General features: G+C 36.5%; 1 protein-coding gene across 1 annotated transcript in view; it reads left to right on the top strand.

Moving 5' to 3' along the window:
- CBLB (Cbl proto-oncogene B, E3 ubiquitin protein ligase) overlaps positions 1–21348 on the top strand; it is a 128925-nt gene extending 107577 nt beyond the window's left edge. Inside the window, exons 13-18 of the mRNA XM_009883713.1 lie at positions 6444–6587; positions 11122–11221; positions 11306–11441; positions 12749–12886; positions 15228–15347; positions 20643–21348. Coding sequence (XP_009882015.1) covers positions 6444–6587; positions 11122–11221; positions 11306–11441; positions 12749–12886; positions 15228–15347; positions 20643–20905 — 901 coding nt within the window. The 3' untranslated portion in view covers positions 20906–21348. The remainder of the gene's footprint in view (positions 1–6443; positions 6588–11121; positions 11222–11305; positions 11442–12748; positions 12887–15227; positions 15348–20642) is intronic.
- The last annotated feature ends 6499 nt before the right edge of the window (positions 21349–27847 follow it).

Raw genomic sequence — 27847 nt, 5'->3', positions numbered from 1 at the left:
GAATGTTGTGATGTAACCTGATTAAGGTAGGGTATCACAGGAATACCATTTGGATAGCTCATGTAATCAATCCCCTTTATAGATTGATCTCCTTGGACTGACTGCTCCTTCCATGGTACAATGCAGTCCCTGTCATGTTCCACACCCTGTCAGTCAGAAAGAGAAAGCAGTAACTCTGATAGACAAACTAAGTAATTTCATATCCCAAAGCAAATTGAATCCTGAAGAGGGGAAGGTTCTTATTTTTATTTTTCACGGTGTTGAAATAAAAAAACACTGTGCTTCATTAAAATCCCATATTTACTCAGATTTTTGCAAAATACAATGTATACATACACGATACAGTGCTCGTTGGAAATTCCACAAGATATTGTAGCGATGTGGACAGGCACAAAATCCATGTCAAGCCCATCCAAAACAAGAATGTGTGAATTACATTGGTCAAAAGAAATAGTCTTCATTACCTGAAGTGTTCTGAATCAAAAACTGACATATTCCAGCCAAAAGAAAATCTTCATTGCTAAAACCAAACTCCATAAACTTTTCGGAAAGAAATTAATTTTCATTTCTGGTTTGGTTTTGTACATAAACCTTTTAAAAAATATACAGTATGAATTAAATTTTGATTTTTTTAGAATGTAAAACCAGCAATATAGAGCCTAGGGGTAAGAAGTTCAAATTATCTAATTAACAACTACTAAAATGTCACATGAAATGGCTGTTAAAATTAAAAATTGATCATTGTATGCTGTTTCTTGAAACACTAATATGTCTCTTTTAAACTGGTTTCAAATGAATTTTCTGCTACCACCAGAAAATGCCTCAATAATCTATAATAGCGTGTGGAAATATGTAGGTAGAAAAACTGTGGGGGAAATCTTCAAAAATAGCAAGTTTAGGGTTTCCACCAATCGGAACAATTGCTTTCAAAAAGATAACCTGAATAATACTTAGCATGATTTCATTTGAAATGTTGGAGAGAATATTTTTACAGCGTATTTTTCCTCCTGTTAAATTGACTGCGCTAAGCTCTTATAAATATGTTGAACTGTACTTGATCCAAAATACTCTTGATTTTCCACAACTGTACCACTGCAATCAATCTGGTGCAAGTTTCTGATTTTTTTTTCTACTTTCCAATCTCTGCGGAGTTGTGGCTTGAGATCGAGACTGTTTCATACAGCTGCAAGGCATTTTATTTTTCTGGGTTTTATCATAAATCTGTGATTTCAAAGGTTTGACTGAAGGGTACATGAATTAAATGTCCTAGTCATATCTAGGAGGCAAAATGGCCCTTAGTTGGAACTTCACAGTTCTAAAATATCACTAGTTAACTTGTTTGATCAGTTCTTATTGAATAAGACGTTACAAATATGACTTTTTTCTTTACTAAATTACATTAATAGAAAAATACTAGTGTCGTTTTTTCTGGAAACAGTGCCAGTTTATATTCATTTTAATAAATTGATTATTGCTAACTATACTTTAATAATGACTTGTTGGACTCATGTTAACCAAGCATCTGATTTTTATTTTCCACTCTGCCACTATGTTGCTGACCCTACATGATAAAACAGTTAATCTTTTATTTGACCGCTGTAATTATGTCAGATTACTTTTAGCAGCTTTGACCAAATTGCCGTTTTCTTCTTGAAAAAAATAAATAAAAGGTTTATGTTGAAGATACAGAACTGTTCTTCCCCCAAACTTAGAAAGTGTCAAGTTAAATAGTGTTTGTTTTGTTCCTGTGGGTAGGTCCTGTTTTGCTACATCAATAGGAAATTGGCCTCTTAGTCTCAAAAGTACTTTATACCCACTTGATGTTTTCTGTGAGAGAGCGTCTATTTTTGGGTGTGTAAGGAGACATCCAATTTCAAGTACCTTTTGTATTCTATAAATATGTTAAGAATATTTTGTTGCTTTGAGGTAGTTGAGGGAAAAGTAGCACCCAAAGGTTATTTCTTCTCTTGATCGCCCTTCTGTCTTGCTAACAAACTTAGAAGGTGAAATCATAGTTCCATTGAAGGCAACTGGGGCTTGGAAATCCTGGCTCCCTTGAAATCAGCCTTTGGCATGGTGCTTCTGCAGCAGCATCAGAAGGAGCACTGCTGACATGCAGGTTCTAGACATCTCAGAGACGATGCTCTGGAGGACATAACATGTCCTGGCTCCTAGCTTGACAGGCCAGTGAGTTTGGTGCATCAGCTGTTCTGTGGTAATTCTTGTTGCGTTGCAGACTTACCCTGTGACAAACAGAAAATTGTGTCCTCCTCTATGAACGGAGGTGAACTGCTTTGTATACGCTTTGGTTTTAAGGACAGAGGGCACACTCAAGGGCAGTTAGTTGACAAGTGTTGACTTGATTATGTGGTCCATATAACTTAACACATTTTGTTGAAACAGAGTCTGCTTGAGGCCGTACACGACTAAAGCTTTTGTCTGCACTAGCGAGTAGTACTTTGCACGGGACAGAAGAGGTGATAGTAAGGACCTGATGTCTGTACTGTACATGTTGTGGGGCAGCAGTTCGACTAGCTGTAGTCTTGTCCCATGAATGTGAACAGTCTTTTGCAATGGGAATGTAATAGGGTCACACTTGGAGTGTATCATATATTCTAGTTTCATCTGAACAGTATTCAAGTTGTGCACTCCTCAGTGCAAATCAAAGCATGGTAAGTGGGGAGATTAAAGGTATTCATTTCAACAGCACAGTCCTGATCCAGACTGAAATACATGGACTGCAAGTTCATCGTCTCTAAGTTCTGTGAATCAGCTTACCAGTAAAAGATGGAAGCAGAACCTTTCCCAGAAATACTTCTAAATAAGTGTGAGATGTTGATTTCCCTGGAGTTCTGTTTACAACTAAGCTGGACATTAACTGGCTCAACAAAAATGAATTCTCACGTCTTCTCCTGTTTTGCCTTTGGCCCTTGATGCTCAGTAGGATAAGAGAGATTGACACCTAGCCTTCTGTTCAGCAAAGCAGAAAGTACAAAGTCATCACTTACCAGAATGTAATTCTGACTTTCAATTTTAAAGTATTTCCACTTAAGGAGGAGGAGGGGAAACTAGAGAATATATAAATGCAGTGTACTGGTCAGTTTTGTTTTCATCTGTACACAAATCTTCTGAAGATGTCACAATAGTGAAGTTTTTTAAAGTGTAATTACAGAAAATTTCACCAGCTTGATAAACAGATGCCCGTTCCATGTCTTTGCATATAATGACAATGTTCACCTGTTAAGTTACAAAAAACTGTAAGATATTTTTCTATTTATCTTACTAGGTGGCTTTCTGTAGGACAATAGAGTTAGTCTTAGAACAATAGAGATTTAATAAAACAATTTGATCTTGAAGAAATTTCAGTAATCATGGAGAAAATGGAATAGACATCTAGCAGAACAATGCAATGTTTGGAATCTAATACCATTACAACTGGAGGAGATTGGAAGAGCAATATGATTTTTTTAAATATGAATTCTGAAATGTTAATAAAATATAATTTAAATATAGGAAAATTTTAGGACCCTATATGTTAGTATAGAGATATATTAGCTATATGTTAGTACTCTTAACTCTTCTACTGCTTTATGAATCAAAAGCGCTTTTCAAATATTAATCACATAATAATATTTACAACCTGGCAAATATCTTCTTTACTTTAAAGGTAAAGAAAGAGATACTTTACTAGTGTGAAGGACTTGCCTAAGGCTACACAGTAGTCAGAAGCAGGAAGCTTGGAACTTATGTCTTTAATAACAGCTCCAAACCAGTAACAATTTCTTAGCAGTGTAATAATGTTGGGAAATTGATTTTGGCATATGTATACACACTGATATCCTGTGAATAAAGGTGTAGCTTTGTTGTAACATGTTAGGTTCTTGTATCTACTGAAAAATAAGAAAAAAAGTGGGGGCATGAACTAGGTGAAGAGGGTAAAACTTTTTGTATTTCTTGAGTATACCAAATTTATTTCGTTTGTAAATTGTCAGTAAATAAATCCTCTGGCTTTCCTGTCTGAGAACTGTTTTTATCATGAAGCTGATAAGACTAACTATTATAATGCTGTACTTAGTTCAGATGATGATCGGGCTCTCAGATTCTGTAGATTTCCTTAAAAAAAATAACTTAATTCACAGTATTCCAGGAATCAAAATCTCTCCAATAACAAGCTTCAGGTAGGGCCTTCAGAGAAGGGGGTTTTTGTCATTGTTTTTTTTTCCCAGTAGTAGCCTTTGAAGAGGGCTTCAAACAATGCTACCAACCAGGTTTGGTCAGTATTGGACATTGGGTATTGGTCAGTATTGGACATTCTGGTCTAGATATGAATATTTCAAATGTTGCTATCTGCAGAAGCCAGCAATTCATCTTGTGATTATTTTCAAAAACCCAGACTCATATACACTTGCCATATATAACATCTCCAGAACATGGTGGATTGCTGTGTAAGAATGATTGCACATTCACAGAAATGAGAAATTTCTTCCTTATGGGTCTTTCAACTGTCTACCTCAGAATGCTACAGAGCTCTCATGGCCCTGGTACATTCTTATCTTCTGTCCTTTAAATGGCCGTACAGCAGTGACACAAACCTTGTCCATCTGAGGAATCAAAGACGGAAAACGCAATTTCACACTGCAATTGCTGTGTGAAATTTTGCTCCCTCTATAGAAGGTGGTTGAAAACTGCAATACTGAGTTTGCAGTTCAGTGCCATAAATCCTTTTCCCCTGTCTCTAGCTAGTGTTTCTTTGCAGAAGAAGTTGGATTCCCATCGTTCATGAGCTTGTTTCTGAAGTCCAAAGTATGTTGCTGATTGAAGGAACGAGTGTCTGAGAAGTTATAAGCATCTAGGGAGCTCTAGACTTTTAACATATTCAAACAAAAGCAGCACATCTGTCCCCTTCTTTCTCTGTTTTTTGCTTTCTCCCTTTATTTATTTTTACGCATTCATTTAGTGACTGGCTTGTACTCGTAGTAATTAGTTATTAGTTCTTGTTCACAGAGTACCTGGGTGTTCTGAAGTCATGTGGCATCATCTACAGTAAATAGTGGAAGCCATATGTTTTTCTTTTGTGAAGCAGTGTGCTGTCTGAGCCGGGTGCTGCTTGCGCTGAAAAAAATGAGGAGATAGGCCTGTCCTGTCATTTCAGCTCTTGCCCTTAAGATAAAATCAAACTAATTAGACGACAGGAAGAGAAAGTATGTCCACTTCATTCTCACATTTCCTTCTAGGCCTTAAGGACTTCCCAAAACGCTGTATGAAGTGGGTGTATCTTGTAAAGCAGCATGTAGTTCAGCTCGGGCCATTAACCACACTTTCAAGCCACAAATCAAAATGGCTGTGGATGCATTGCACATCTTTATTCAAGGTCCTCCAGCCATTGGCATTTTTGTGACAAAGAATAGGGTGCTATTCACTGTGTAATGTAATATCCAGATGATTTTTGAAGTTACACGCTTACTGATGTTGATGTTCAGCTAGTTGAAGAATCAAACTTCTGTTTGTGGTTTTCACATATGATCAAGCTGAAGTTAAATTAACTCCTTCATGCAAGGTTTTGTATTTCAGATGTTTTGTGAGTTTCTTACTTGTCTTAATGTATTAGAGTAATTGCTGTAAGTGGAGTGGCTCTGTGTATAAAAGAGTAGATGATGTTGATTGCTACGTCTATAACCTAGATAGTTACAATTTATGAAGGCCAAAAGATATGTTGAGCTTGTTAATATCTAACAAAATTACTTTCCCAAGACTGCTCACTAAAATGAGCCCATCATTTTGTTTGCACTCATGTAACAGAAACCAGAAAGTAGGAGTTAGGTTTTCATTTTAACAGAAACATCATATCCAGCAGTATTTTCCATGATGGAACTTGTTACTTGTTATATTGTAAAGTCTACCTTTTCCTTGGCTTCCACTGCTCTCAAGAAGTGATACAAATCACTGCCTGGGATGACAGTTAAAGACGGTTATTGTTTGAAGTAAACATAATTTAAAATACAGGCAAATGCTGGGAGTTCGATAAGGTTATGGCTGGAACAAGATTTCACCGAAAGGGTGAATGTCTGCTGCCTCACTGAACCCTGCTAAATACTATTTGCCCTGAATTAACTTTTGTTTAGTTCTTTTGATAAGTGCAAACAGGTTAAGCCTTCTAAGTGCCTATTTAGTACTCTAATTCTTTGCAATTCTCCGTTGTATTTTGCTTGCTTAAAGTAGCTGTTTAACTCTTAGAAGGTCAGCTGCCCTTTTCTCTGTGCATTCTCAGTGACAAAAAAGGACAATACCCTTGCAACTTTTCGTTTGACATGTTATTTTTGTTACCTTATATGCAGCAGACATGTATTAAGGATGTTTAGGCTAAAGAAGAGTATTTTCTGTATTATACTGAGGTCAGTTATGTAACAGTTAAAGCAAAACCAATCTTTTTCTCATTTCCTTAGGTGTTCTCTTCCTTCAGCAAATTCTTTGTCTGATAAACCAAGGGATCACACAGATGATGATGATGAATACAAAGTTCCTTCTTCACATCCTGTAATACTGAGCTCACAAACACCTCATAGTCAAAATATAAAACCTCTTGCTCGGTAAGGTCATTTAGCAGCCTTGAAGACAACTTACAAAAACTCTGCTTTTTCCAAAATGTAACTGGTTTCAACATTTATAATGATGGTTAAGCTTGCCTGTCTTCTAAAATGTCTTATCTTTTCAAGCTTGGATTACTTATGCCTCTGTTTCATTTGACCATCACTACAGTCATAAACCTGTGAAGTTTGCTTTGTTGTATCTCTGTTGTGTCAGAACTGGGTATTTTTTGCTTTTGAATACCATTTCTGCAGTTGATTTTTTTTTTTTTCTCTTAGGTTGAGGTTTTCAGAACTGGCCATGAGATTCAACGCCCACAACTCTTGCAAATTTAATTTATGAGAGAATTGTGTGGCTGAAATTCCCAAAGTAATCTTTGAAAATCTTAAACTTTCACATTTTATATAATTCATTTCAAGAAGCAACACGGTACTGAAAAATATGTGAATTGGCAGAATTGTACATACTTTTATTCTCTTTTTGTCCCGTGTGTACTGTGTCTTTTTGGCTCTTTCAGCCTGTTTCACAGTATATTTTCTTCGTGCTACTCGGGAAGAGAACCTTTGTTGTTAAATTCAGATGGAATATATCTCTTGATTTAAACGTGTTCTAAAATAATATCTCCAAACTGTCACAGTTCTGAATTATTAATATTAATGGATTATGGCAAGAAGATTTGGAGCCAAGGGACACGGCAACTGAAGGCTGCGTCATTCCTGGTGAACTTCTTGCTCTTTTCATAAAAAAAATCTGAATGTCTGGAATTAAGAGAAAAAGTCTTGAGAAAAAGAAGGGCCAATTCTCTACTGGTCTTGTAGATCAAAAGTATGCTATTAAAATCAAATATTGATCTAAAAAGTTCAGATTCTCCTGCTATTAAAAAAATGCAGTGACATAGTGCTGTTTTCTCCTCTTTCTGTCAGAACGCGATGTCAAGGACACGTCATCAATAAAGCTCAACATGTCTCTCATCCCCAAATTAGCCAATTACAATTTTTAGACCTCTTTAATCAGGCAGTTAGAGCAGGTGGAAAAAAGGTCATAGTCTGAATACTCCTTGCATGCAGGTTAAAAATTCTCTCTTTATTAGAAATGCTGATGCAACCTTTACTGCCTAGATGTGAATATTACACAGTTGTCTGAGCTTTATGTTCTGGAGTACTTAAATTCCTAGCTATCTGATGAGAATTAAAAAAAAAAATAAATAAACCGATGATGAATAAGTCTCAATGTTAGCCAAGCAAAAAAATGGGAAGAAAAATAAAATAAAATTCCAAGGTCCTAATCCTTTTTACCTGTGCCACTTTTTATCTGAGTGTGTTGTGCTTCTGCATGGGAATGTCCTTCTGTACCATGCAAAGTCATCTAATAGAGGCTGAGATGCTTGCATGATTAGAATTGCACAGGACGTTAACCTTTCTTAAGCAAGAGGTCGTCTGCAACAGAAGAGGGCAGTATGAGGAGAGATTACTTTGGTTTAGCAGCTTTTGAGGGCTGTGTCTCAGTGAGTAAGAAGTGTGGTGCAATAGGAGTAGCTCTGTAGAGGGGACCAGTTGACTCCAAGGACCCCACATCCACACTGTATGTTTTAGGAAGTTTTGGATTCAGACTAGCCCTAACGTGGTCCTGTGGCTGGAGTACCATTCAGTAATTGCAGAACGTTGGATAACCTCTTGCAGAACATCTTTTGAGTTAACATCATCCAGAAGCAATTGAGTCTGCACACTCTGAGTCCCCTCTGCAATGTAAACCAAAGTGCTGTAAGTGGGAATAACTTGCTGAGGTTTGTTTTGATTCATACTCCGGACCTGAACTAAAATGCTAGGATGTAAACGCACTCTGAAAGATACTTGAGAAAATAACCAACTGGAAAACTTAAAAACTACTCATTTTCCAGTATCCTTCTTTTGCAGAAAAAGGAGTTGAGTGCTTTCAGTTGGCTGGTACAGGATTTCACCAGGCCGTTAGCACTGTTAATAGAATCTGTAGATGGAAAGCTGATTTCAAAGTTTTCTTCTAGTTTTTAGTTTATTTTTTAGCTACTGTACTTGGTCTTGTGCTTGTGGTGGGTGTTTTGGCATTAGCCCAGGGTGTGCTAGAGAGGAAATACTTCAGTTTGCCATTCAGGTTGTTCTATGATTAAAACCACCAATTCTTCTCATATATGCCGATGAGAATTTTAACTTGAAACAAAGCATTCTCCTAAGCGTTAAAAAAAAATAATAATAATCCTATTGAATATTTGTGTATGAATATATATGATGTTCTATATACTTAAAATCCTCCTTTTAGCTACTGTCACTTCTTAGATGTGAAAGCTGAGATAAAGCTTTCAAAAAGAATCTTGATTCTGGTTGATGCTGAGTGGCAATAAAAGCATAACTTTTCAGTATTGTTTAGCAAAACTATTAATAACAATTTTTTATTTTTTTAAATTGTCATTAATTTCTAGCACCTTTCAGTTCTGTCCCCAAGTGTCACCTTCTCTTATCTATTTCCTAAGTGTTGCTTCCTTAGTTCTTGGGTAGAACTTAGAGTTTTCAGTATACTAAAGAGCCTGCAAAATTTCTTCTGAATGTTTTGGAATTTAAGAACTATGTCATCCCTCCATACTACTCCCAAATTTGTATTGCCTCTAAGACTTTTTGCTCTTTTACCAGTAGGTATGACAATGATAAAAATATTGCAAAGAATAATACAAAAAATGATTCACAGTCTTATTTTCTGGCAGATCAGTTAATTGTCTGGTTTGTTACAGCTGATCATCTCTTCCCCGGTATGGGGCAAGTTCAGCAATTAGAAATGAAGGGAAAGAATTTCAGCATTACTAATTAGGCTGCTACTAGAAGAATGATACATTATTACATTCGCTATCATTTCCTTATAAAGCTTTTTCCAAAAGGAAAAGAAAAGGACAGAGGGATTGCTTGTTAGTACCCATTGGCTGCCCTTTTTTCTGTTGTTTACTGTTGGCATAAACAGGTATTTCAGAATGATTTGTAAACTGATCACTTAACTGGGCTCATTGTGATCTGAAGACTTTCTGAAGTGATGCCATGTTAAGTCATCTTAGTGCCTGTGGCTGGTTAGATTATTGAAAATGCAGAAAAGATTCAAATTAAAGTAGAAAATATTCTTAGTTATTTAGTGTATATGCTGAGGAGTCAAAGGAAATGTTTCATCCACTGCATTTGAGAGATTGAACCAATCTAATTGGAAAGGTAGAAGCAATACTTCCTCTGCCACTTCCCTGGGGAAATTAATTCATAACAAAACAGCCCTTACTATTAGTTTTTTTGTTTTGCTTTGTTTTTAAGTCTTGTAATTATTCTTACATTGATTTCATTATTCCTAGTTATAACTCTTGGGACCACAAACACAATTTAACTTCCTCTTTCCTCTTTATATATTTTAAATGATTCCAGACCTTATTCATACCTCCTTTCCATATGGCCAAAGCTGATAGGTTTATTAATGTTCGCGCTATTGGTAAGAACCCAAGATCTGAAATTTTAGCTGTGTATAGCTCTAGCAGATTTGCCAGTATTTAGTAATAATGGTGCATGCTGGGTTGGGATCTTTATTTTTAAGCTGGAATTGCTTAGCGTGGTGGCCTTTTTCCAAAGAAACTCTGGTTCTTTCTGAATATGCAGGGCCCGCAGTTCCAATGACAGGATTAATTTCCCAATTCTTTCACATTTATTTAAACAATATTTAATATTATGAAAAGGCTTTTGTTCTATGCTTTTACCTGCAGTATTTGAACAGAGTCATCTTACAAAAATAATCTCTAATATTTTTCTGACAAGATTGTAGGCAACTTTGTAGTGTTTGGTTTAGATGATGTTCATATTTAATGTGATACTGTTGTTTAATTTCGAGGGCGTAATATGCTTCCATTTCAAACTGTGGTAGAAGGATGAGTGAGACTCAGCTTTTTGATACAGAAATGCATAGGCGCCTGCAAAACTGCTTTGGCGTGTTCAATTTTTTTTTTTTTTAATGTTTGCATAAGAGTTTAGTTGTAGGTTGTTATTGCTAGTGGTGTGTTGTGGTGTTTTGTTTGGGGTTTTTTGTTGTTGCTGTTTTGTTTTATTTTGTTTAATGACTTTTCTGTGTACTTCAGGGCAGATAATTACCAAAATCCACGTTTCCCTTTACCGTATTTCTGCTGGGGAAAATTCAACAGCTCAGAATGTGAACAGGATTGAGTCTGTGACTTGATTACATGAATAAACTAATGACCTGAGCTTTGAAGTGAGGACTATGTTTAATGTTAGTTCTTCCTCTATCTTGTATTGCAGCCAGTTATTTAAGCCATGTCAGTATCCCACCAAGAAATGAGTTCAAAGGAGTTTTATTGATGGTTAACCAGTATCTGGTCTCAATATAAAAACCATAAAGTTTAAAATTGGTGCAGCTTATCATCTTTCATTTGTTTCCATGTAGTGGAGCATCAGCTCAGGTACTTGGTCATTCTGGGAGTTAATACTTGGATAACTGGTTGATTGCTTCCTGTTTAATGTCTGTCTTCAGGGTGTGTGAGAATGGTCAATGTGCTGGAGTAACGAATGGGACACACAGTACTACATCTGAAATGAAGAAATCAAAACATCCAGAGTTAGGTATGTTTTTATTTTTCCCTATTTAGCAAGAAAATTTACTCTGTGCTGTTCTAGGGGTACACCAAGAAAACATTCACTTCTTGTGATTGTGTCATTCAGGAGATGTCTATGATGCACCTACTGTTCCGGTACCTTTGCCACCTGCACGACCTCCTACCAGAGACAACTCAAAACACAGCTCTTTGCTCAACAGGACACCCTCCGATTATGATCTTCTGGTGCCCCCTTTAGGTTGCAGACTTTTTGCTGATAACATTTAGTGGTTAACATTACCTAGATGAACCAAATGCCATGATTATTGAAAGACAACCAATGTTGAGTGTGTTACGAGTACCAAACAAGCTACGGGCTAAATATGACAGCCGTGAGTCAATATTTGTGACAATGGTCTGTACTTGGTATCTGTCTATAAGCCCTCCTGCAAGACAGATGAAAAAGCATACTAAATCTGTGTTCAGGCTATAAAGAAAAGCAAAACCATTTTTCCTGAAATAAGTTATAATTTTTTGTCCCTTAATGTGAAGTTTAAGCGTTGCAATTTAATGCAAGAGTGGAGGGTTTTTCCTATTGTAGCTTAAATAATTCCATTTCTTTCATCCAATACGGAGAAGAATGCCAAAGAGGTGGTATTTAATTCAAAGAAAACTAAATTAAATTAATAAGTTTATTTCTGCTTTTTTTCCACTATCAAGAGACAGTTCACAACTCACTGCTGGCTACAATCGCCAAAAGCTATCTTTTCCAACCCTGATTTCTGTTCTGTTCTCCTACACAAAAGTCAGTGAGCTCTGCCTATGTACTGGGGCTGTGCTTGGCCGCCACCCACACCTTCACTGACAAACTCAGCTGCATGATTGTTAGACTGTAGCGTATGTGTCATCATCCAATTTTCTGGTTCCATAAAACCTTTTGAACATTTGCTGTGTTCCTGCGTTATACTCTCTCTGGTCCCTGAAGTGTTTCAGAGTTGCGAGAGTACATAGAATTGAAGGCAGAAGAGCACGTAAAAATCACACAGCTTGATAACTCTAGTGCTGTCTGCACCACCTTTGTCTAAGGGATACATTCTTTTGCCAAGCCCTAGAAAATTCAGTTTATATCTGGGGTCAGAGCTTTAGAACAGCAGATAAAAATAATACACAGTATAAATGTAGCAGATTCAATGTAGTCAGCATTGGTGTTTGAATATAAATATTTTTGCTTAGCCACTGGAACATAGCTGTTATTCTACAACGATGTTCAGTGAAAGCTTTTGTTATAATACACTTTTTGCAATTGAGCCACTAAAAGAAATCTCTCCCCCCATCCCAGAAAAGAAACTGAGCACTGCAAAAGGTCATTCAGAGCATGTTGTAGAAGAGGATTGTGTATAGTAAGAGTCAGGTTTACAGTTTCATTACTGGAGTCACCGAACTGCTAGATGAACCCTAGGAGTGACAGCCTCAGCAGCCAGAGAAAAATAAATTTTAAGCTTCACTCTTTATTCTACCATTCTTAATGAAGTTTTGCTCATCTAATAATTCTTTTCTAAAATGCAGGTGAAGATGCGTTTGATAGCTCACCCCCTTCACTACCACCACCACCACCACCTGCGCGGCACAGCATGATTGAGCACACAAAACCTGCTGGCTCAGGAAGCCGACCTCCTTCAGGACATGAACTGTTCCTTCATTCTGGTAGGAATACAAAGGAATTAATGTCTTATATTTAATTTGTCTATACTTCATTATACAAAATACTTTAAAATACGTGGTTTTTTTTTTTAATGTGGGAGATGAAACAACTCAGCAACTCAGAATATAAAAAGACTTAACTTTTCATTATCACAAAGTAATGAAATACAATCAATATTTCTATACCACGCTAGACATTTTGGTAAACTGTGCTTTTCTAGTAAGAGTTGTTACTTGTGAAGTGCCAAGTTTTCTGTTGTAATCTGTAATACTAGCCTGTATCCTTTTGTTAGCTCCATTGTTTCCTATAGTAAAACGTAATTCAAGGTTTTTTTTTGAAGTTTATTTTCAAGTTGAAACTTGGGGAAAAACTAGAAAATAAGGGAAAAGAACATCCTGCTTTGTTAGACCTGTTGTATAATTTTGTTGCTAGACCTATATTAATTGTGAACACAGTTGCAGGCGCCTGTGGTTCTTTTTGCTAAGTCAGTTTTTCACCTATCTCTCCCCATGAATCACTGTGATGCTTTTCAGTCCGGTATTTTGCTTGTAAAAGGTACAAAAGCTATGTTCACAATTTACAATTTTGTCTTTAAGTTGAAAACTGATTGATTATCAGGTTAATTAAGTTAAATACATTTGCTGCTGATGGTACAGATTACGACAGGAATTTTGTGGGTTATAGTGCATAGCTGTGAAGTGATTTTTTTTTTTCTCAGTAGAAGATTGCAAAGGATGTTCATGTTTTAAGTTTACCTGTCCCAGGAATATGTTCAGTCATTATCTCCTTGTTGGTGTGGTTAGATGTCTTCTTCCTCCTATCTGTTTTTCTTAGAAGCTGCATGGAGCGGGATAAATGTCTAGGCGATAGTATCGTGGGAATGCCAGAATGTAGGTGACAAGCAGTCATGTGCAACTCTATAATCGCCTGACAGGTTGTCGGGGGTTAGGCTGACCTTTGTGAATGATACTAGCTGTGGGATAAAAGTGAGCTAGTTTAGGTTGAACTGGAATGACGTTTTTGTTATTCAGTCCAGTGTGAACGGGTGCCTCAATTGTATCATCTGATGCAGAAACACACGCTGTGCCATTCAGTGCTAATGGGAATGGAGAAGAAAAACAGAAGCCCTCACACAGATGAACGCACACAAGCACCGTCGATCTGTGCACGGTTCCCAGAAACATGCAGAGTTTTAAATTATTAAGTGTTATTTCCAAATAGTACAAGAAGCATCACTGATAGTGATAAAAAACATTTAATAGCTTTTAATTAAAAATCTGGAAAATTAATGTACAGCCATGTATTGTTCTTCATATTTGCGTAATGAATACAATCTTATAGCAGCAGTTTTCATTAATCTTGTAAGTGTATACATCTACTTAGGCATACATGGTTGTGCGGATTGGTATTTTTTTATTCATATGGTAGTTCTAAAGCCATATTACTCTCTTTGCATGTTGTCAAATAAACTGCTGTAGATGATTTATGATGAGTTTTTGATGATTGGTTTCTGTACAAGTCTTGGGGGTGATTTCTCAGCTATCCATCAGAGCCTGTCAGATTAGAATAATAATCTCATCATCAACAACAGCAAAAAGTTCCATTTACATACAAACGCTCTTACGAGTCCAGAGCAGAAGCCAGGTCCCGGATGATGTTACCGCTTGCTCAGCTGCATCCTCAATAGCCAAAAAAAACCCCCAAAAAACCACGAAAAACCCCAAACCAAAAAAAACCCACAAAACCACCCACAATATGCCAGGACTATATATTTCTCCCATTTTATAAATTCTATTCCTGTAATCAGCAGGGAGAACTGAAAAGCCTAGTCACAGCCTTACCAGTCCCTGTAATATTTACCCGTAGCTGGGAACTGTATGAATAGGAAATCTGCCCTGCAATCTTTGTGAGCTGCAAAGCATAGTGTTACCAAGTTCTAACCAAACTTAATAGCTGGGCTATTTCTAATTGTGCTGCTTCAGGCTTTGCAATGTCTCCCGTGCTTTGCCAGCAGCAATCCTAGCAGTGTCAGGGTTGGGTAATTTAAAGGTGCCTCGTGGATATAAACAGAAGAGCCCTGGTCAGTGCAGGACAGACCACCTTTGAGATGTGCTCTTGTTTTTGTCACTTCGAAACACAGTTGCATACCTACTGTGTAAGTGTTGAATTTGGATGTATACGTGCATATATGCATGTGCTATGGGGGAACACCTTTGTTTGGATTCATGGCTCCTGTGTCTGAAAGGAGGCTATTTTCAGCCTAGGTCCTATGCATCAGCCCTCCCCCTCCCCAAATAATAAATCTAATTATTCTAAGATACCCTTTTTGTTCTGTTATTACAGATCCCCATTTTGATCCAATAACTGGTCATGTTCCTTTGCCCCCTGCTCGTAGAGTAACTGGAGAAAACGTCAAAACAAATAGGACATCTCAAGACTATGATCAACTTCCTCCCTCTTCAGGTAAGGTAGAAAATTGTTCTTGTAGAAAATTACAACTTTATGAAGCAAATAACTTTCATCCATGAAGTCCAATAAGGTTTTTGTCATTCTGGGCAATATATGCCAATGGTAATATTGCTTTACAAAAATACGAAATCATCACAGGATAACAGAGATTAAAGTTCAGCAATAAAGGTAGAAGTGGCTACCTGTTGTTTCTAGGTGTAGATATGGCATCAATTTCACCAGCTGCCAAACTGAATGCTTATGTGAGTTTTAGTATTCCTTCTTTTGTAAGAAAGGCAGAGATTCTTCTGCCACCTTTAAAGCTCACAAGAGGTCAGAAGTCCTGCAGGGACCACAAAAAGTAGCTTCACTCTCTCAAGTATCTCGTTTTCTGATCTTTTTTGGCAATACATTTGTCTGAAGTTCTAAGAAAATTTTAAAATGCTTTTTAATAAAGCAACAAGAACAAAAACGGATTAAAATTCAGTTTTCCGTTTACAATGGAATGGGCCCAGTAGAACCAATTCTTCTGCCATGGAATTTTTGCTTAAGGTTTTCAGGCAACACAAATAGTATTTAAAGGAAAGCAAATCAAATATATTAAAATAATTATAAAATATTAAAAACACCACTCCCTACATTTCAAAGGACTTTCACCAATTCATGTGCATGGTATATGGGGAAGGGGGAGCATTGTCCCACCTGCATCATTTTGCTGTGTGGGGACACTACGCAAGAAAAGAACCAAGTGATGCCTTGAACCATTATTTGCTCTCCAGATAAGAGTGAATTGTGTGTGAAAACTCTTTTCTGATGCATAAAGAAATGAAAGGACTTATTTAGGCTTTCAGTTGTAATGATCATCCATGTTTAATGGCAACAGTCACAAGTGGAAAAAGGATGTGTATTTTAATTATAATTCTGTTTCTCCGTAGGAATATGTAGTTCATCTCTGCTGTGGTATAGGAATGGAAGAATATATTTTTCCAACTTTTAAAGTACGGGGGGAGTTAAGCAAGCCTGAAGAGTGCTTGCTTAACAGAATTTTTAATAAATAGCACATTTGAGAATTAGTCTGATGCCTTTGGTATCTTTGGTAGCACTTTTGGGAGGATATCTCTACTAATATATATGTGTTTCTCTTTTTTTTTTTTTTCATGTTAGAAAAAGAAATCGTTTTGTAATGAGTGTTTTATATGTGACACTGTGAGGGATCTATTTGTTTTACAATGTTAACCTGATTTATTTAGGGCATTTTAAATTCTTCTATTATACAAATTATGAAAATGATGTAACTACCTTTTAAAGCTACGGAGTTTTCCTACAATTCTTGCAGTTCTTTGGTAGAACAATTTTTAGTTTTCCGAAGTTACTGCAAGGTGTTTGCTACTTCAAATCTTGGAGCTTTCTCATGTCACTTACTAAATACTTTTCTATCTGTATGTTTCCCACAGCCCTCTTCTAAAACACCCACATGTTGACCTTTGCTATAAATATCATTCTGAATCAGCAAGATATTCAATTTAATTTCAATTAAATGAAAACTGTGTGATAGATCATGTCATACTCTTAATTGGAAAGTTGTTCTTACAGTGGTAGTCATTCCGTAGAGTAGAACTGATGAGCTTCAGGATGAGCTGATTCACCTTCATCTATGATTTAAAAAGACAATGTAGAGATGTAACTCTACTCAGAACATTTGGTTTTGCATTTATTCTGAACGAATCGGTTCACTTAAGAAATTCTTCATTTCAGCCCTTTTGCGTGGTGATTCTTCGAACTAGCTGGAAAAGAAATGTAGTTCACTCTCAAATCTAATTATAATTTAGCCACTGGCTCCCTAGAGTAGCATGGGGAGTCCTTTAACTTCTGTTCTTTGGTTTAATTGTTTTTAAGATCGCTGTCATGACATTTGACTGAATCAACATGTAATGAGAAATTTATTCTAATTCAGCAATGTATTCAGTATTGAACACTGAAGAAATAGTTCTTCACTATGCACCTAACTATCCCAATGGCATGGTTTTTCAAATTTCTTAAATACAAATTTTTAAAATTATTACAATAAAAGCAAGAGAAGGAGATACCGTTAATAGCATATTTTACCTAAGCACAGCCAATGATATGTGGAAAAGGTAGAAGACAATTAGGTCTCTAATATAGGCATCTGCTCTATTTTACTGAATTTAGCTATTCTATAAGAAATGGATTAAAATGGCTAGTTAAGTATATTTGTCGGCTGCCTATTCACTCACCTGGCCTTATTAAAGCCCTTGCATGCAAATTTAAATTCCGTGACATGGCAATGCTAGGGGAAGGATGTTCCATATTACTGCAGGGTGGATTTCGGTTAACCCTAAGGGGACTCATGTGCCACAGTAATGCAAAATATGAAGATCATACCGAACAGCTTGATGGACCAATATGTGTAGTTACTCCTTTCTCACTTTCCCCCTGCTCTGTCAGTTCCTTAGTGTAGATGTCCCCTGGGTATACTTTGTTCCTGTACCCCAATTAGATTAGATGTAGCTGCTTGCCACTGCTCCAGAGAGGGCCTCGCACAACAAGCCTTCCTCACCTGGTTCTCCGATGCTTCGCAGTCTGTCGCTGAAAGACTGTGGAACATACAGGAGAAGCAGCAAGGGAAGAAAAGAAGAGGGCCATTTCACAGCAGAGAGGAACAGACAGTTGGCATCGTTACAAATGTCCTTCTCCCACTGTGCCACGGAGCTCTCGCCTTACAACTTTTTCCGCTCTTTTTAAACACTTATTAAATGAGCCTGTCACTGTCTTTATACTAACCCGTTACCCAAGGGTTAAATCTAATGCCAAATTACAGAAATATGAGTGATGGAGGAAGCTCTTTGCTGTAGAAACTGTTAATTGAATTACGCAGTTAGAAAACCTATTTGAATTTTTAGTTAAGCATCCACAGTGGCTGAAACATCAGAGAGAATGGGAGGTTGGGAAGCAAAGTCCTGCTTAAATACCTCTATCTCAGTGTCCAGATGGACATGCAGCTTAGGCTTAGTATATTTAAGCTCAGGATCCAATGTCATACCCGGCTTCAGCTAAAATTTTATATGGATGTGAAGATATTGAAAGAGATGTCAGTGCTTAAAAAAATAATAATGGAAATTGGGTTAGAGAGAGAGGTCTGAAGATCTTAAAGTATCTGTGCTATAGAGAGATGTCACTGTAGTGAGAATAAAATGCCTATGCTGCAAATCTGCTGACAGAATTAAAAATGACCTTTCTAAATGATGTGATTGCTTAAGAAAGTTTGTTTGGAAGCTTCAGCAAAGTGAAGGTTTTATACAAGAAATAACTTCCGTTTTAAGCCTGTATTAGTCTGGGTAGAGCAAAAAATATCTCGTGTAACTCACACAGAAGGATCTGATCTATGCATAAGGAATTTCTTTTGTACTTCAAGTCCAGAGGAAAATGTAAAGTTTGCAAATTAGTTTTGTTTCATCCTCTATAGAAAAGACATGCATAACAAAATGTGCATATTAAAACAGTTTGAAATGTTTGTGAAAGAAAACTGGTTTTAATATGTTATACAATTATTTTAAATATAAAGAATATTCTGTTACAGTCTTGATTTTTCTAAAATAAGTTAAGTGTGAAATTTGAAGTTATTTCTGATTTGGTTTTTAGTTATTAACCACATTTCCTGAGCTATAGTTAATTTCTCAAACCAGTATGTTTCATGGGATCTTCCACACCTTCATAGGAGGTTTGGATCTGCTTCAGGTGTGTTTAGTAGAACGTTTAGCATTTATATAATTCTTTTCATCTACAGAGAGAAAAAATCATAACAAATAGGAAATAGCCCTTACTGTCTGTAGGTTTTGTCATAACTATTTGCAAGGAAAATAGGCAATGAAATTAGAAGAAAATTAATCTTAGACCCTTACTGTAAATTTTTAATCAAATTACTCTCATGCATTTGTTATATGAATATCATCATCTTGCTAGAAGTACTATTTGCTTATCTTCTCTGAATTAAGAAACGGAATTAAAATTTATAGCCACACTCATATGAATGCATGGAAACTAACTTGAGAGAAAAATATACCTTGGTTAGATGTACACTAATGTGAGCTATTTTCATTCATCTGAAGTGTTTAATGCACTTAGTTGAAATACAGTTCTCTATCCAGTGTTACGATAAGGTAGCATGTTGTAACAGCAATACTAGAAATACAACATTCTTTCATCACCAAAAAAACTGTCTCTGAAGTACTTAACACTGCAAAATGCTATTGCTCAGTGTAAGTAAACAGGAAGTATGACAGCCTGAAATTCCTCTAATTTATCTATCAAAGTCACTGTTGATGAAACTTTTTAGAACCCTTTTTGAAGGATTAAACACTTTTATTTTTTTTTTTTTTAAATACTTTGCTCTCTTGAAAGTGTTTTCTGCTCTATGCCTGCTTGTATTTAAGCTTCTTATTGTGGAATCAGTGAGGATAAAGAGGTTTCTTTAAAGTACCATGTTTACTTAAGCACGAAACTCTTGACTCTCAGAAGATTAGCAAGTTAGAATATTAGCTTTTTTCATAAGCACATCATGATTCTTAGCACCAGCATGAACTGTGAAGGTAACGTTTCCATAGAAGAAAAGGAAAGGGGAGATATTTCCAAAGAAGGACTGGAGAGGAAGGGTCGTGTTCTGTTTTCACCACTGAAAATAACTGGACAAGAGATATTTTTTGAGAAACCAGTTATTTCTGTACTTACGCATAGCTGCTATGCATGAACTCAACTGCAACTGACTGAACAGAATCTGCAAGATGTACCAATAAGTGAAGGATTTTTCTCCCTCAGGCACATTTGGCTGGATTCCTCTTCTGCCCAACTTACAGTCCTGAATAAAGTTGTGATCAAATTTGTTGGGTCAGGTTTTTTTGTTCTTTTTTTTTTTTTTTTTTTTTTAAATAGACTAAGAAAAAGTTCTCAAACTGTGGGTTGAGAGTGGAAAGCCTTTAAAATTTTGACTGACTATTTTCACCATCTTTTGTTGTTTCATCATTCTTTCTCTTCGAGCTTCGGATAATTCAGATTGTAACTTGCATGTCCCTATGATATTATTAAAATAGTATTCCACTATGTTATTTCCATTTTGGATGTTCTTGAAGAATTCAGCTTCCATCCCAATTTTAAATTTAGATATATCAGTGAATGAAAATATCTCTTCATGTTTCTTTAGAATTCTACTTTTTAAACTGTTCATGAGGCTTGATCTACCTATAACATGATTTTAAGCCAATTTATAATGATTTCTGTCTCCTTTATTTAAAACAGATGGTTCACAAGCACCAGCCAGGCCCCCCAAACCACTTCCTCGGAGGACTGCACCAGAAATACACCACAGGAAAGCGTACAGCTCTGACAGTTCCATGGAAAATGTGGATGCAAAAATTGCAAAACTTATGGGAGAGGGCTATTCCTTTGAAGAAGTCAAGAGGGCACTTGAAATTGCCCAGAATAATGTTGACGTGGCCCGTAGTATTTTAAGAGAGTTTGTCTGTTTTCCTCCACCAGTCTCCCCACGTCTCAATCTATAGCGGCGTCAAGATATTCTTGGAGCATGTGAATTCTACATGTATACGTGTGGATTGGAGAATGAGAGAAAGAAGAGAATGGAATATTATTCTTTCATCCTTAATAGAAGGGTGTTTGTTTCCAGCCGTTTATCAAAGGCTCATGGCTGCTCTGATCAAGACTTATAAATACGCTGAGGCTTATGTATTTTTGCTAGCCATACTTTTTTAAATCAGGGTTGAACTGACAAAATAATTTAAAGAAGTTTACTTCCCTAGAACTTTTAATCTGTGAAATGCTTTTTCTTGTTTACAAGTTGGCAAGTTACAGTAAGTTACAGTTTTCTAGTTGACGCCTGTACTATGTTCCTGTTCATATTCCCTTGTAATTGTGGTCAGTTCTGCTGTAGCATTCCCAACAGTTTCCATGCTGACCACCCCCTCAACTAAATCATCACTTTCCAGAAGTTCTGTGTTTGGTTTTTTTTTTTTCCTCTTCCAAGATGCTTTAATTGTTTTTTGCATTTCAGCTCATCAAATGCAAAAAGTATGTGGCCTTCACTACTGATTTTTTTTTTCTTCTGAGATTCCTTTGCTTTTGAGAGAGGAAATATCTGAATGTAAAATGCATTATTCTGTCTATTAATTGCCTTTCTAAAGGTATTTTGACAGTGATGTTGGGCAGCTTTCTGTTTAACATAAATTCCATGACCTGTAGTCTTCAAGGTCTTTTATACACAGTTTCCACAAAAAAATCCCAACCAACAAATAAAACACTTCATGCAGCAGTGATACTGAGTTCTGACATGTAAAAGCTCTTTCAGATTTGAGTATTTGATTGCAAATGTTCAAAAAAGCCAAATGCACATGATAATACTGTGTTTTGATTACACACTAATGGCACCAGTCCTCTGACCTGTGTAAACAGAGGCATGCCAGACGAGAAGGAATCTTTTTGAATCATATTAATGATATTCAGGTAAATTCCAGTTCTAGCTTCTGTAAAGTAGAATGCAGTTAATTTTTTTTTTTGAGAGAGAGATTACCCTGTGGTTCATTGTGGCTTGGATCAGTTTGTATTAACATGGAAACTTTAAATCTTTGATGCACTGTTAATTCCTAATGCTACTGTAGCAATATTTTTTGCAAAGTTCTTTAGTAACCTCGTCCTCTGTACACTTTATTATTCACAAGTATGTGTTTAATACCCAAATTCATTCTCTCGTTTTCCACTGCTTAGTTGGAAATACATTTTTGCTTTATGTGGTTAGTGATACTCCAGGCTTTGACGTTTATTTTTGAGCCCAAGCCAAATTAAAAATTGATGCAAGCCAAATTAAAAATCTTCCCAATTTTAGAAAAGAGAGAAGACAATTCAGTTCTTAGTACACTCAAAGTTAAGAGTCCAAATATTTCCAGAATAGTTCTTAAGATTTTTTTTTAGGAAACTTTGAAGTCTTCTTTTCTTTTGTTACTATTGAAAAGATAAAACCGTGTGGTAGTTAGAACATTTTTCACATTTTGAGATGTGACCAGTGTATGAGAATTTTCACAGTGTGCTAGGCTGGGTGTGAGGTATATATTTATTGTTCCCTTTCTGCTGTCAGTGTTCTCCTTCACTCAGAGCAAGTGGCAAAAGTTACATCACTTACAGGATCAGATCTCAGCTTCCAATGCATTTGTTTTAATGATAATGAAATTACTGTGATATCTCAAAGTCCATCATTTCATCAAAGAACTTACTCTTAAAACCAATTAAATAAATTAATTTGTAGCATCACAAAGCGTAGTGTGGAAATCATTAATCTGCTTCAGTGATAAAAGCTGATCAGGAGAATTCAGGGTATAGGGAAGAGCTGCTGTTCCATTCTGATTTAAGCAAATGATTCTGAGTTTATGTCCTAGAAAAGGGCATGTGCAACTTCCATTAAATGTTCATTCCTTGAGTACAGCTTATGCAAAGTTTTGGTTGAAGTTATATCGTGTGCTTTAAGTTCAAGTAAATCTCTTTTCTTTTTTTTGGGGGGAAAATTTGGTTTAGTCTTGAACTCTCTTGTTCGTTTGGTTTGTTTACAGTGTCACTCTAGCATTTTAGCAAACTATAAATTCAAAGTGATTCATACTATTAAATTAAACACTGTGGTTGTACTGGAATTACTTAAATGAGGTTCCAGCATAACTGCCAGCATAGCAATGACGACAGTGAAAAAAGAACGCTTTACAAGAGTGAGCAAGCAATCTGCAGATTGAGTTTTGAAATTTTGAATTGTAATGGAAAACTTCTCTCATTTTTATGTAGCAGCTTAGTATAAATGACAGCCTTATGTTTCAGTTAGAGGCTGGAACTGCTGCCTGATAGATTAAGGGTTTTAAATTTTTCCTTCTCCTTTCTGGTCGTAACCCCCAGTGATGCTTCTTTTTTTAGGATGTGTTCAAAAAAAAAAAAGCCTGATGAGCAATATTCTGAGTGGTAACTTGAAAAGAGTTCCATTAATCTTTAAATGAGTGTGCTAATACCACTTCTAAATAGTGGAACGTGAAGACTATTTCAAACCTGTTTGGGTTAATAGTTTTAAATTCAAACAGAGCAAAATTGCTTTGCTAGAGTGTTGGTGTTTACTCTGCAGGAATTAATAGGCTTAAAAGAAATTAATCTGGCTGCAGTCTAGTTCTCTAAACACATAGTTCTCTAAACATATTTTAACCTTTGAAAGACTTAAGGGTTTGAGCCTGGCAGTGTATTATGCACATATATAACTTTAAGAAAGACTGACTTCAGTGAGAGTGCTTGAATGAACAGAGTTGGTTAAACTCAGAAACATGTGCTGTCATATTTCTTCCAGTTAAATGTCATGGCTTTAGACCACCATTCTGATGTCTGTTGGCTTCACCTTGTGTCTCCTTTTGGCCTAAATAGCTGCATTTTAAGCAAATTGGCTGAAGCAGAAGTTGAGCAAAGTAAATGCATGTTGGCAGCATGGATCTTTTCCAAAGACTGAGTAGAAAAAAATTGAAATGGTTATAAAATAAATGAATTTAATATGACTAGCCATGTTAATGGTTTGGCTGGAACCCTAAAATGGCCACTGGTAAAATTTGTTAATGTTCAGTATCTCAAGAGTGCATCTGGCACAGTTTTTTTCATAATGTGAATTTAAGAAGTTTTGCACCAGGATCATTTCTTCTGTTATACTTCTCTCATTTTCAGCTTGAAGCTTTACTTTGCACTGATGACTCTGACCTGAAAGCATTTAAATTTGTGTCTTAAAGCTTGACAAATTTTGAAGCAAATGAACACCATATTCTAAGCAAATTCAGGTAATACCTGTTGACCTGGAATTTAGCGCTTTTAGGAATGACTTCTTGAAAAAGGACTTCAGTAGTTTCCATTTTGAAGGATTTTCTTTCAAATAACTATTTTATCAGAAAATGCCTTTTATAAACTTGTCTAACATGTGGCAAACTTAGTGATGTGTTCAATTAATTTATATTTTATTCATTCTTTTTAAATTTTGGTTATTATGTAAGCTCAAGTTCTTTATCTGTTCTTGTAAGGTATTTTATAAAATTAATGTTAACAGAACGTTGAGTTGGTCTGTGATTTTTCAAGACTCTGTCTCTGTTATTGAATATTATTACTTCTCATATGCTGCTTTAGAAACACAGCCTACCCTGTGTAGGGGTCTTACAAACCATTGCTTTGTAAGCCACAAAAATGAGGCCTTGCTCTAAAATAAGGTGAATCATTGCATTGAGACAATCGGGTTATATCCCCATACATTACTTCACTTCTAAATTTCAGTACTAAAAAATTATAAATAGGCAGTAATTTCAGAATGTGCATGTAATAGTTTTATGGCAGAAAGGTGATAATCATTAAATATTTAGAATCCAAGCTGGTGAACATATAGTTGACTGTACATTAATTTACAGGATTTTTTTCCTGAGGAAAATTACAGTAAGCTCACACTGATAGATCTTTAACATCCTGTGCATTTACGTTCTCAAGCATTGTACTCCTAATGTAAAAAATATTTTAGGAGTGTAGAACATGGTTTTTTTTCCTGTTATTGTATTCCAGCATTCTGAAAAATGTTTAGAAAATCTAACCCCTCTACTATGCATGACAATACAACTATTACTATTTAAAACCCAACACCGTTCCCTGCAGGTCAGATTAGACCTTCGGTGGTTGTTTCTTCAATCTATGTTAAATCCTTGTCCATTATGTAGGTCACGAGTCATCTTACTAAGTAGGGAAGTTAACTGTTTGGTACACTTGTCTGTAGTACTATAGCTGCCTATTTCTTTCATTTTTTTACTCTACCAGTGTGAAAGTCAGCTGTCACTTCATTGTGTTATAATCAAATTTTAGCTGCTGGGTGCTGTAGGAATGTTTCAGGAATTCTGCCTCCATTTATCTTTATCCATTTATGGTAAATTTAGATTTTTAAACCGCTGTGTGTTACTTTAGCACCTAAACATTCCATTTGTCCTTAGATGGTTTCATGTCTAGCAAAGAGAATTCTTATTCAAAATAAATCCTAAATCCCAAATCTCTTAATCTTAAATCACAAAATAAATCTTAAAATTGTGAAATTAATCCCATAACCTTCCAGAACATCATAAAGAATTTAAAGGCTTCAGAATAATATGAACCATGAGAAGATTTTTGCTTCCTAGACCTGCCAGAAACAATAGCAAAAACCTACTGAATACTGATCTTCTGACTGTGAAGCTACTTGCATCTGTTGCTGATCTGTGGAGGAGTCGGCCGGTCTAACTGCCATACTAACTGCCACGGTAGCCAGCAAGATGGGAGAGAAGCAGAGAATTACAGAGAAGGTGATAATTCTGTCCTAACAATCCAAACCCCTCTCTCCTGTTAGGCATGCCTGTTTTGAACTGCCTGGGGTGTCTGGTGAAGATGAAGGAGTATTTGGTCAGATTACTCCACTCTTCAATTACTGCGTCCTTCTCAGAGATGTTTGTTAAAAGACATGTTGTTTTAGAACAGGATACCAGGGTCTTGAGCAGCAGGGGGAAGTGTGAAGTAGCGTAGCACTCTGCCCAGAATGTTTTTTTTTTGATGGTAGCAAAAGAATCAAAAGCTTCGTAAGGATTTAAGTGGAAACACCTCTTTTTTTAAAGCTCATCATCTCATTTTTTGAAAGGTATATGTATATGCATGCTACTCGGGTGAAGCGTGGAGGGAGTATTCTAACCGGAGCCAGCCTGCGGAGTTCAGAACTAGGCTGTGGTATTTACCTGTGCCGAGTATCTTCTCCTTTTGGATAGCTGAACTGAATCTGCAGGATAACCAAGCTACTATAGTCCTCCATGTTTTAAAAGGCAAGTTTTTCTCCCTAGATAGCTGGGGAGGTGGATATATTCACCCCAAAATAGCTTGATTCTCTGCATCTGTGTAATGATTAGGCCATTGAAAATAATAAACGCTCCCTACACAGCATAATGTAAATGTTAATTTTCATTAGACCACAATGCAATAAGTGCCCTAAGGAGAACTTGTCTTTTGTTAATTTGCCGATTGAATATCACTGAATTTCAAATGCTGTACAAAGATAAGTAGGTCTACATCATCAGCCATTCAGAAATACCTCAAGTTAGTGGCTGGCATAGTTCTCTGAAACTACTATCTTGCTTGAAGATGTGACTTTCAGGTGTTTCCTGTTGAAGTTTACATCTTTCTTACCAATTCAGTTTGGTCCATATAAAATTCTTGGACTGTTATTTCAAAATTTTTATTCTCTGTACCTTCCACATTATCTGGGTTCGTACACTGAAATTCAAATTATCCGCTTTTCATGTGCATCCCAGCTTGGGCCAAGTTCAGCCCTGCCTTTGTCCTACAACAGATGCATCACTTTCTTTGCATCCTTATCTGCTCCCTCTAAGACTGTTTTTCTTCTCTTTCTCCCACCCCAAATCTCTTCACAGTGGCATCAACTACCAGCGCATTCTTCATCTCACTAACGACAGACACTACAGTTTCCCATCTCAGCTTGCGACTACATCTGTATTTTCTTCTGTAACCCCTCATAAGCTATCTGCTAGTCTGGTCTGTCTCAATCATTTTACAGATTTTTCTGTGCAATACCTGAGTGGCCCCTGTGAACACAGCTGTCCAAAATGGATTCAGAATTCTGGAAGAAAGCCTGTTTTCTTTGTTAATATCACCAGCATTTTTTCCTGCTCCTTTCTCAGCCTGTAAATACGCTCTTCTGCTTCGTGATTTGTCAGGAATGGGGATGAAATCCACTGCTTATTACAGCAGATCCCTATTCTGTTTCCGAGATGTGAAAAGAAACCAATAAAGACATGCCCTGTCAATAACAGTCCTTGTGTTTGAGATGGCTTGTGTCTCAGTATGAGAGTTAAGTCTGTCCAAGAAATGCGGTTTGTAGCTTGGAGAGTCACAATTGTATTTGATTACTTCTAGTGCTGAGTGACATGCAGGTTGAAGGGGGAAAATGGATAAATTTTATAAGATGTATCAATGAAGTTGGGATGTCAGTTGCAGGTAAATGTCGCTGATTACCATGAGCAGCTGGGATAAAAGACTGACTCTATACATTTTATATCAAGGAAATGAGTATCATGTTGCTTGAAAATTCTCATCTGAATGATTCCACCAATGGTCCCTAGAAGACTTTTATTCTTCATTTGTCAGGTAACCCTGCCCACAGGTTGGTTGTGATGATAATTCTGTAGCTTTTTAGGTGAATGAGTGTGAGCATGTGTGAGCATGACTGTAGATAGAGGTCCTGTGTTTGGGTGCTGCTGCACTGTAGTTTTCCCAAAATCTAACAGAAATGGGACTGTTTACATTAGGTCTCATACAAATGTAGACTACCCACCCAGCAGAGATCCTCCAGAGACAAAAAAGCTGGGTGGTGAGGGAAGGGTTGAGAATGAACAAGCTGAGTGAGCAAGGAGGTGGTGAAG

Source organism: Charadrius vociferus, unplaced genomic scaffold (genome assembly GCF_000708025.1).
Source record: "Charadrius vociferus isolate BGI_N301 unplaced genomic scaffold, ASM70802v2 scaffold554, whole genome shotgun sequence".
NCBI lineage: Eukaryota > Metazoa > Chordata > Aves > Charadriiformes > Charadriidae > Charadrius > Charadrius vociferus.
The sequence above is the reverse complement of the archived record's forward strand: the minus strand, read 5'-3'. Positions and strand labels throughout refer to the sequence as shown.